Raw genomic sequence first — 10,454 nt, forward strand, 5'->3', positions numbered from 1 at the left:
GGACCGGGCACCACGCCTTGGAGCGTAGATACTTCAACTAGGAGGTTCATCCCCAAGGAACGACATTGACCAAGGCCAAGGGACCGAGCCAGAACAGAACCACTGCCTGCCCAAACACGCCGGACCTGGCAGCACCTCGACCTGCGAGGCAAAGGGGGAGAACCCAGGAGAGACGGCACGGTGCGGGGCAGGGACGGGGACGAGGGAACATGTGGCCTCGTGGCGTTTCCCTGCGGGACCTCTCTGAGCCTGAATTCACCCCAGGGGGGCCTCACCGCACATCGGCCGCCTGCAGAACCCCTGCTGCAGGGACCTGTCACCAGTGCTCCAGGAGTGGGCCTCACGCAAATGACAGGGCTCGGGGTCAGCGGGTCTAAGCTGGAGACCTCGCTCCGGCACTGGCTCGCCTGGTGACCCTTCCCTGAGCCGCCTTCTCTTTATGGTGAGACAGCGTTTGTCCCCGGGTGCTCCAAGAGGGTGGCACCAGGGCCAGCCCATGGAAGGGACAGAGATTGTGGCTGTAGGGGGCAGGTGCCCAAGGGGGAGGTGAGCAGAGCCCCCACAGTGGACGTCCGCCCCCTCACCACCTGCAGAGCAAGGACGCGCCAAGGGTCCCACTGGCTTCACAGCGGACCATCCGAGGGCTGTGCTTCCTCCCCCGATTCCCAAGGCCATGGCCCCATGCAGGAGAGGGAGCTGGAAGCTGACACCCCATTTCGAAGGGCTGCCGTTAATTACCCAGGCTCCATGAATAACGCAGGCCGCGTCGGGTATGTTAACAGCACGTTCACGCAGCCTGCTACGGACAGGATGCGTTCTCGTCGGAGCTCCTCACCAATAATTCACGAGCCCACCCCTGTCTGGGCGCCGGGGGACAGGGCTGGGCTTCGCCGGGGCTCGCGGGCCGCCTCCAACGGCCGCGTTGCACAACTCATTACGAACGGCCTTGCTGGGCATGTCGGACACCTTCGCGTTTCCACCCACTGTATTATTAACGGCTTCCTGAGCTGCGGCAGGCCAGCGTCGCACACGGCACCTTATAAATATTTGATCCGGCATCTATAGTCTGCCATTTATCATTTATAACGGGTTACAAAAACATTATAAAACATTTACTGCCCATTTATACATCATTTTTGGCTACCACGACGATGCGGTATAAATACATTATTAACCCTCTTCACGCCGTCATACGGACCCCGTGTGATGGGCCCGGCCCTCCAGCTCCAGTAAACAGCATGCAGGGCTGGCAGGGGTGGCCTGTGACTGTTGTGTGTCCTTGGCCACACACAGCACCTCTCTGTTCATGATGGATCAGTGACAGCCGCCCGTCAGGGAGCACTTCCTGTGAGCCAGGAACTGCTCACAGCACCCAGACCCACCCCCGAGCCCCCCATTTTACAGACATGGACAGGGAAGGATTGGCCCAGGGGCACAGGCAGGGAGAGCTGAGCTGGCATCAGAGCCGGGGTGTCTGTCTGAGCCTCTAGCGTTCCCCGTCCCGGGGTTGGGGTGAGAGCAGAGAAGGCTCCCCGGCCTGAGATGGGGCAGGACCGGAGGACATAGGGGGTGAACTCCGAGATCCAGGGTGCTCCAGGTAGGGGGCCTGGGATGGGGCGGACCTGGGTGGGGGCTCTGGGGCGGGCCCGCACGCCAGCTCTGACCTGGCAGCCCCTCGGCTCCTACAGCCACACGCTCTGCCGCTCCAAAGGCCCTTCTGGCTGGGAGTCTGGGGTGCCATCTGTAATGTCGATCAGGGACGAAGGGGCCTGAGGGGTTGGGGACCCAGCGGCCCCTCCACAGCGCCCCAGCTCTGTGTCCTTAGGAGGCGCCCAGGAGGCTGAGGACAGCAGCAGGCCACGTGTGTGAAGCAGATGGCGGTCAGCAGCCGCTTCCTCCCGCAGTGGGGCCCTGGGCTCTGCACCAAGAAGTCCTCCCCTGGCCCAGCTCTCCTCTGCGTGTGGCCTTGGGATCAAGCCTTGTTGGGGGAGCGGCTCCCCCCAGCTTCCTCTCGGGGCTCCCTGCCTAGAGCAGCTGCACACACACCACTCACTGGACAAATGCTCACTGCGCCCTGTTCTATGTCAGGCCGCCCCTTGCTTCCCGCCGAGCCCTGGGGCTCCTCCAGGCTGGACTTCGTGGCAGGAGGCCCCAGGCTGGGCTCTGCACCCACACCCGATGGCGAGGCGAGGCCTGTGCCCCCAGCTGCAAGTCCATGAACTGAGTCCCGCCTAGAAAATGACCAATCACCCTTCGAGACCCGCCTGACGTCCCACCTGCTCTGAACAGCTCTTCCCGACTCACCCAGGCATGGCCTCGTGGGGGCCCACCCCAGGTTCTGTGGGGGCCCAGCTTGGGCTTGGCACTGGGATCAGGGATCTGGCGACAACTAGACTTCTGACTCTGTCTGCCTATCCTCCCCAGAGTGTCCCTAACAGGTCATTTTCCCAGGGAGGGCAGGGTGGCAGGCCCCGGGGGAGGCCTCAAGCCACACCCTTCTCTGTGCAGACACCTGAAATGACCCTACCTTTGCCTGTCCCGGCCCAACTGGGTCAGAGCTGTCAGTTGCTCCGAGGGAAGGCGGGGGGTGCGGCGGGGGGGCGGTCCTACACCAGGACCCCTGAGCAGCTCTGCCCTGTGTGACCTTGGGCAACTGTGGATTTCATCTGGCCATCAGCCAGCTCTCCCAGGGGAACGTGGCCACTGGCCCTGGGGAGCCCTCATGGGGAGACCCAGGGACCCCAGGCTGCCCTCCCCTCTCGGCCCTCTGCCTAGCGGGCTGCAGGCCGGCTGGCCTGTTTAAAGGTCACCGGCCCACTTTCCCAGAACTGAAAATGAAACCAGAAGGCGGTTTGTTATGAGGCTGGGAGGGGGCAGGTGAGCTCATCGCTATGGCGACACTTCACGTGGCCCCACCCCTCCCCACCTGGGAAGGAAGCCCCGTGACTGGCTGCCCTCTCACCCTGCCTGGACCTGGCCCGCACCCTCCCCTGGGGTTCCCCTCTCAGAGGGAAGGGGTTGCAAGGCTGAGCCGGCCTCCTGGGGAGCTCGTCAGGCCAGCCTGGACTGGGAGACCTACTCTCAGGGGTCCTATCGAATGTCCCCTCCCCACAGCTGGTCCCTGGGCCCAGCGGCCCTGTGGAGAGTGGCCATGGGTGAGGGGCTCAGAGGGAGGCCAGGGCATGGATCACAGCCAGACTCCGGCCACTGATCCAGCCTGGGGCTAGTGCCAGCAACCCAACCCGCACACCTCTGCCCGACCTCTCCCCAACCGCCCGCACAGGCTCCACCCGTCTGTCCAGGAATGGTTAGGGGGCTGTTCTCCAGGGGCCTGGTGTGTGCGCCCTGACCGTCTGCTCCGCATCGCTCAGCAGACTCCCCCCACCACCTGCCCGCCTGGCAGCTCTTTCAGGTGAGACACCTTTGGCTCAGAGAAGCACGATTTTCTCACCAGGTGGGTAGGTGAGTGCAGCCCCTCGAGGAGGGGAACAGGCCCAGAGAGGGGCACGAGCGAGCCCCGCCCTGCTTCCCCAAGCCCCAGCCAGGGTTTGACAAGCTGCCTGAGGGCTGGCGTGGGACAGGCCGCCACAGGGTCTCCTGCCTGGGCTCCCACCCAGGCCCAGGGCCCTGGTGGACTAGACCGGCCTCGCCTGATCTGCACGCCCCAGGCCACACCGGCTCCCTGCCCAGTCTGCTGTGGGGTGACAAGCGGTGAGATGAGGACCCAGCTGGGGGAAGGCATCCGAGCGTGGGGTGCGGGAAGCCTCTCTAGAGGTGGTGTCCCGGGGTTGGGAGCTGAGGACGAGCGGAAGCTGGCCAGGTGGGCGATGGGAAGCAAGGCTTGTGCCAAGGCCCCACAGCCGGTTTGGGCTTCGCAGGTGACCTGGCTGAGGCGCTGAGCTAGGGGAGAAGGGTCAGGATCACAAGGGTCCGACAGACGGGCCAGGCCACCCCGTCTTGGCAGCTGAGCCTTCCCTGGTCTGTGCAGGTCTGGGAGGCAGCTGGCCACTGGGGGCCAGAGTTTGGGTGAGGGGCACAGAGCAGGCTAGGCGCCCCTGAGACCCAGGTGGTAAGTCGAGATACTGAGAGGGGTGCACTCAGCCCCACAGGGCAGTCTGTGCGCCCTCCACGCCCTCACACTCACGTGCTCTCTCACCCACCACCACGCATGCCCGCTGCCCGGGGCCTGGGAGGCGTCTGCACCTGGCCTGGCCTGGCCTGGCCTTCTCCTGCACACGCCGCAACTGCCCGGGGCCTGGGAGGCATCTGCACCTGGCCTGGCCTGGCCTTCTCCTGCACACGCCGCACGCGCCTGTGGTCGGTCAGCAGGCTCCCACCACAGCACGCACCCCCAGCGGCCGCATCAGCTCCCCCAGCACCAGCCAGGGATCGTGGGACTGTTGCCTCACTCCTCGGGCCTCAGCTCCCTCGTGTGAAATGGGACAGTGTCATCGGAAGCTGCTCCTCAGCATGGCTGGGCCGGCATTCACAGTGACGGTGACGGCCTCCAGATCGCCTCGCGCACACTGGCCAGAGCCCGCATGCCTGCTCTGCCCCTGCTTTCAAGCGATGCAGCGCGCACGCACGTGCCAGTCGAGGGCCGGGACGGTGGCCTCCACGCTTCGTGCTGTGGTGACTGGCCGGCACGCATGGGTGCTGCAGGTGCTGCCAGACCCGTCCGCAGGGCCTGCCCACACCGGTCAGCCTGAGGGTGGAAGGCGGGGTCTCAGGGCTATTGGAATTCCGGATTTCCTGGGGTGAGACTGAGCCCCCCTTTCCTGTGTAGTCTCCCCTTCTGTGCATGAAAAACATGCCCACACGCCTCTGTGATGAGACCAGGCGAAGACGGACAGCAAGCCCTGACGCTGCTATAACCAGTGGGAAGGGGGTCCCAGGACCCCAAAGCCTGCCTGTGCCGCTGGGCCCCTCACACCACGGTGTCCAGCCAAAATGCTCCAGGCTTGTCCTTCCTCAATCCAGGGAGCCTGTGCCCCAGTGCAACGTGGGAACGCACCCCCAAACCCACTGGTGGCTCTGGGCCCCCGGGCAAGGCAGCAGCACGTTGGGGCTCACGGGTGTCCCAACAGCTGTTACCCAAATCCAGGTGGGCGGTGCTGTGGCATTGTGTAAGTGACATGGTGCAAAGGGGGCTTTCTGGACGTGGCAGTTCCTGGCTGCCAGGCTGAGGGCTCCACTGGGCAGGGCAGGAGGGCGCCGTGCACATGGCACCCAGCCCAGGCAGCAGGAGGGGCCTCCTGGCTCCACGCCCTGCTCTGCGGCTCCGAGCCCGCTCTTCTCTGGGCGGGGCTGAGCCTCGAGCCCCAGTGGTGGCCGTCAAGCCAGTTCTATGTGCCCGAGAACCACACAATGCGACTGAGAAATACGCCACTTGGAGGGGAACCCAAGATTCCATGGAAGAAGTGGCATGGATGTGGACACCCAGGGTCATCACACCAAGACAGGCAGGATGTGGACACCCAGGGTCATCACACCAAGAACTTGGGGGGTGGGGAGACTGGGAGTTGGGGCCAGGGCACCCTGAGGGAAGGGCCCATAGCTGGGAGGGGCTGAGCGGGGCTGCCCCAGGCTGTGCGGGGAGCAGGAGGGACTCCCGCCCCACTGAGGGCCAGTCTCCAGACTCAGGTGTGGCCAGGACCCATCCAGCCTCGGCCCGCCTGGGACATGGCTTCCGGGAAGGGCCTGGGCCTGGGTTAGCCACAGCACCCCTCATGGCCCCGTGCTGAGGAGCCAGGTGGCCCGGGGACCCACTGCCTGAACCCCGAGAAGCCCTGGCAGAGGGAAGAACGGTGACACCTGTGTGCTGGAAAGATCCTCTGGCCGCTGTGAGTGTGAGCGGGGTAGGACGTGTCCCCCCCAACTAAGGCAAGGAAACAGGCCTTTGGGACCAGCACAGCTTGGGGGACCCAGAGCCCTCAGAGAAACCAACTTCCTGGGCACAGCCCCACACTCCCAGTGCCCTCGGGCCACACCCGGTGCCCCGGTGCCCTTGGGCAGAGCCACCGGCACCAGCTCCCTGTACCCCTAGAGGATGGAAACTGTGCCAGGCCTTTGTCCCTTAGGCAGCTTTTGGAGACAGGTCCTGCTAGCACTGGCTTCCTGGAGTGATGCCCACAGCCAAGGGACTCAGGGCCTTGGGGTCCCTTGTGAGGGGAACACTGGTCTGCCCCACACCTGACCCTCGCAAGCCCACTCCCTCACGCAGCCTAACGAGGCCTCGTGGCTCCTACTGAAACCAAGACCGTGGGCAGAGAGCTCAGGGCCCAGGAGGGGCCCAGGAGCAAGCTGGCCCACTGGGGACAGGTGGGTGGCGGATGGGGCTCCCACTCCAAGTCCCATTTGACTGCCAAGCATCTCGGAGGTGAAGAAACCAAGCAGCCTGCGCGGGAGCTCAGACCATTTCATTGAACGCAGCCCTCACCCTGAGGTGCTGCGACATCCTGTCCTCTGGGCTGCGTCCCCATCCCGTCGTCCCTCTGCAGGCGGGAAGCCTCAGGGCAGACGGCTCCCGCCCCAACTGCTGGCTGTAGCACCGGCCGTGGGCTGAGTGCTGCCCCTGCCCTCTCCCAGCAGACAGCACCACTGGACCACAAGCCTTCCAAGCTCGGCCAGGGGACCCAGTGGGCAGCTGAGGGGCCTGAGCGCGTGTGGCCACGCCGTGGCAGGCTCACACCACTGCCTCCATGTGCAGGGTCCGCAGGGCCTCGGAGATCTGGGCGCTGGTGTCCACCTGGCCGTACATGCCCACCAGGAAGGCCCGGTGCAGCAGCACGGCCGCGTGCTCTGTGGGAGAGACAGACTCTCAGGCCCCGGTGGCTGCCTTCCCCGAGCGCAGGCGGGCACGGTGGGGCGGGGCGGGTGGACGGGCTCACCTGGGCAGAGGAGGGTGTACTCCGGCAGGCTCCTGAGCGCCGTCTGCACCACCTCCAGGTCCCGGCTGCCCAGGCAGCACATGAACGTGGGCAAGAAGTCGGCAGCGATGCTGGAAAAGCCACGTGTGCGGTGGGCACCTCCTCGCCACGCAGGCCCCACCGCGCAGGCGCCCGGGGCGGCGGGGCGCGGCCTCACCTGGGGCTGTTCTGGATGGCGCGCAGGGCCAGGCTGAAGGCCAGGTCACGGCAGGCCTCCTCCGCCGAGCTCATCAGCCGCTGCAGGTTGGTCTGTGGGGCGGGGCGACACCGGGTGACCCTGCTGCCCAGGGCTCGAGCCCTCGACCCTCAGGCTCTTGGCCTGGAACAGAGGACCGGCAGGGTCCCAACCCCCAGGCCCCTACCCTGTCACTGGCGGGCTCTGAGACCTCCGGTCCTGTGGGCAGGAAGTGCCGGTGACCAGAAGGCTCCAGAGCAGAAGGGAGGCCCTGCCTCGGCTCCGCCCACTAGGAGCACCCAGGAGGCTGGGCTGACACATGATGCCCCCACCCGCGAAGGCTCAGCCCAGGGCCCCACGTGGCTTCTCCAGCCCAGCCTTGAAGCTCACAGCAGGAGTGGGGGGTGCGCTCCCCGAGCTCCAAGCCCACTCACCGAGAAGAAGCCCAGGACCTCGGGTCTCCTCCGGGACATCTCGTCTACATCGCTCAGAACCTCCAGCAGATCTGAGACAGGCAGAAGCAGGTGAGCGGCTGGCCCCCGCCGCTGCTCAGGGAGTGGCCCTCTGTCCCTCTGTCCCCGAGAAACCCGCAGGCAGGAGAGGCAGGCCTGGGGCAGAGCCCGCTGTGCAGCGGGACCCCTGGGCCGGGCCGGGCAGAGCTCCAGGGCGCCAGAGGGGCCCCTGGCAGCCCCGCTCCAGCTTCTGTGCAGGCTTTCCAGCACAGGGCAGCCACCAGGACACCGGCACCAGTGCCTCCTGGGACCTTCTGCACCATCCTTGGCACTTGGTGAGGTCCGGGAGTCCCCCAGCACTTCAGGGCAAGAAGACCCCGGAGTTCTGCTGGCTCCCCAATTCCCTAGGCCAGCGGCGCCCAACCGTGGGCGGTGGGTGACTGAGGAGCTTTCGGAGGTGCTCTCCCAATCCTTCACCTGACCTGAGGGGCCAGCCATCTACATTAGGACCAGACTCCCCAGATGTCTGCGCTAGGGCCCACTCCCCCTGTCAGCTGGCTACCCAGCCCCCATGCTTGTCTGGGGTGGGGGGTACTGACCCCAGACACACACCCAGTTCTGGGTGCTCCCCACACCACTAAGGGTGCCCAGCAGCCCAACGCTGCCTGGCCACCCAGGCCCTCGACTTTCCCGCGACGACACCGGCCATATGCCAGTCCACTGCCAGCCCCCCGCCACAGGTATCCCCGAAACAGCAGAGGTTCCTACCCCTGTGCCTTGTCTGGAGCCCGCTCCCCAGCATGCTGGCCTTCCCCTGCCTCTTCCTCCAGCACCCTCTCTGCCCCCACCGTGAGGAAATGGCCCAGCAGGCACCTGCTGTTCTGGGTGTCCAGAAGGCCAGGGCCTGTGGGACCCTGACTCCCAGACTCACCCTCGACGCTCTGGCCCCGAGAAAGCCTCTTCATGTAGGGGGCCATTTCAGCCGCCGTCAGAGGGGTGGAGAGGGAGACGCTGACCAGGGGCAGGGAGCCAGCTGCACTCTCGTCTGCAAGACAGGAAGCTGGTGCCACTGGCTGGGGACATCGATGTGCCCTGGAGCACTGTCCACGCAGGGCCCGAAAGGAGGCCCAAGGGGAGCGGCCCAGGAACACTCGGCAGCAAGGCCCCAGGACCCCAAGCACAAGCGAGGGCCGCCCTCGCCCAGCAGCCCTGGCCCCAAGCAGCACTGGGCTGGGCAGGGTGCTGGCGCACCGTGGGCATGCTTCAGTAAACGTGACGAAGCGGCCAGCTGTGGGGAACAGCCTGGGACACTCAGCACCTTTCTTCCTCATACCTGTCACCTGCTCTGCTCCTTTCCTGTGCTCACCTGACACATAGCAGGCACTCGATAAAGGCATCTGAGTGCTGGACACTGTGCTCAGTGTGCCCACGAAGTGCCGAGTTACACTCAACACATTTGCCAAACTGCGCAGCAAAGCGGCCGTGAGGACCAGGACCGCATGGGGGTCACTTGCTCATGCACTAACCCCCAGCAGGGTGCCGGACGTGCTGGAGCGCTGCTGGCCCTGCCTGCGCGTGCCAGGTTACCATCAGTGCTGAGGGACACAGGACAAAGATGGGGGACGAGAACAGAGGGACTCGGCTAGCTTCCCACGGAGGAACAGGGTGCTGTGTGATCACGCCGGCCACAGTACCACTCAGGGCTACCTGCATGTACCCCCGACCCAGGCCCACAATGCCCAGGGACACCTGGGACGATCCCTGGGGCTGCCGTGCTGCTGGGTGAGGCCGGGCCGGCACCCCGTCCCAGGGCCCCGTGGCCCGCTCACCCTCGCCATCCTCGTCCAGGCCATGGTCGGCTCTGCCGTCCCTGCTGGGCAGGCTGAGCCCTGCGAGGAGGGACTTGAGCATTACCAGGTCACTGCTGTCGAAGGACAAGTCGCTGGGGAGGGAGCACAGGTGGACTGTCAGGACGCCGCTGAGGGGGGGGCGGGGCCCGACGCCGGTGCGGGGGACCTGGGACGCTCAGGAAGCAGCCACGGGTATGGAAGGGCAAGACGGCACCAGCGGGCAGTTTAGAGCAGCTCTGCGTCCAGGGCTGGCAAGCTCGGTCCGAGCCACCCCTGCTGCCTCGGCAGTATCCATTCCCGGCCGCCACCCACCTCGAGAGTGCCCCGGCCCCCGCACCCGCGCTGTCCGGGCCGGACGCGCGCACACTCACTGGAGCACGTCGGAGTGCTTCTGCAGGAAGGGGATGGCGGCCGGGGCGTTGCAGGTGATGTACTTGTGGGTGAACTGCACGAACTTGTTGATGAAGGGGGCCAGGTGGCGGGAGGACTTCCTGTAGTTCTGCAAAGGGGCAGTGTGCAACATGGAGCGCTCAGAGCCCATGGCACCCTGTCCTGCTCACGCTGCGCCCCCTGGAGGCCTCACAAGGGATGCTGGGCTCCACCAATGCCACCCCCGCTGGCCACTGGGCAGTATGTTAAGGATCCCTTGTCCTTGGTGAACTTCCAGGACAGACAAGGAGATACCCAACTTAAGCACGTGACAAGAAGGATCACAGAGTCACGGCGACTGTAGAGAAGGAAGCCTGACCCCCGACTGAATTTCAGAGAACATGAGGTCTCCGCACGTGGGAGCTGGCTCCCAAGGGCCAGCCTGGTCCTGTCCTTGATGCGGGCCAAGGGGCTCTGCTTTCCTGTGGGGTCCCAGGAGCCCTGAAGGCCCACGGCCTGTGTCTGCCCTCGCCGCATGGCTTGGGCGGAGGGGAAGACCCCAGTCTGTCCTGGGTGGATCGGCCCGGCCGTGGGAGCAGAGGCCGACGAGCTGAATGGGACGGATTTCACAACAGTGGGGGCCGCTGGCTGAGAAGGGCGCAGGGGGAGGAGCAAGGAC

The 10,454-nt window shown here is 65.6% G+C and overlaps 1 protein-coding gene across 2 annotated transcripts in view; it reads right to left on the reverse strand.

Annotated features, from left to right (window-relative positions):
• Positions 1–6,401: 6,401 nt before the first annotated feature.
• INTS1 (integrator complex subunit 1) overlaps positions 6,402–10,454 on the reverse strand; it is a 31,798-nt gene continuing 27,745 nt past the window's right edge. The window contains exons 41-47 of one of the 2 annotated variants that reach the window (XM_025049558.1): positions 9,778–9,905; positions 9,386–9,498; positions 8,488–8,601; positions 7,539–7,609; positions 7,087–7,178; positions 6,891–7,000; positions 6,402–6,801 (exon numbers count right to left, since the gene is read on the reverse strand). In XM_025049558.1, the coding sequence (XP_024905326.1) occupies positions 6,686–6,801; positions 6,891–7,000; positions 7,087–7,178; positions 7,539–7,609; positions 8,488–8,601; positions 9,386–9,498; positions 9,778–9,905 (744 nt within the window). In that variant the 3' untranslated portion in view covers positions 6,402–6,685. The remainder of the gene's footprint in view (positions 6,802–6,890; positions 7,001–7,086; positions 7,179–7,538; positions 7,610–8,487; positions 8,602–9,385; positions 9,499–9,777; positions 9,906–10,454) is intronic. The other variant, XM_025049559.1, reaches the window with a different exon arrangement.

Source organism: Pteropus alecto, unplaced genomic scaffold (assembly GCF_000325575.1).
Source record: "Pteropus alecto unplaced genomic scaffold, ASM32557v1 scaffold56, whole genome shotgun sequence".
NCBI lineage: Eukaryota > Metazoa > Chordata > Mammalia > Chiroptera > Pteropodidae > Pteropus > Pteropus alecto.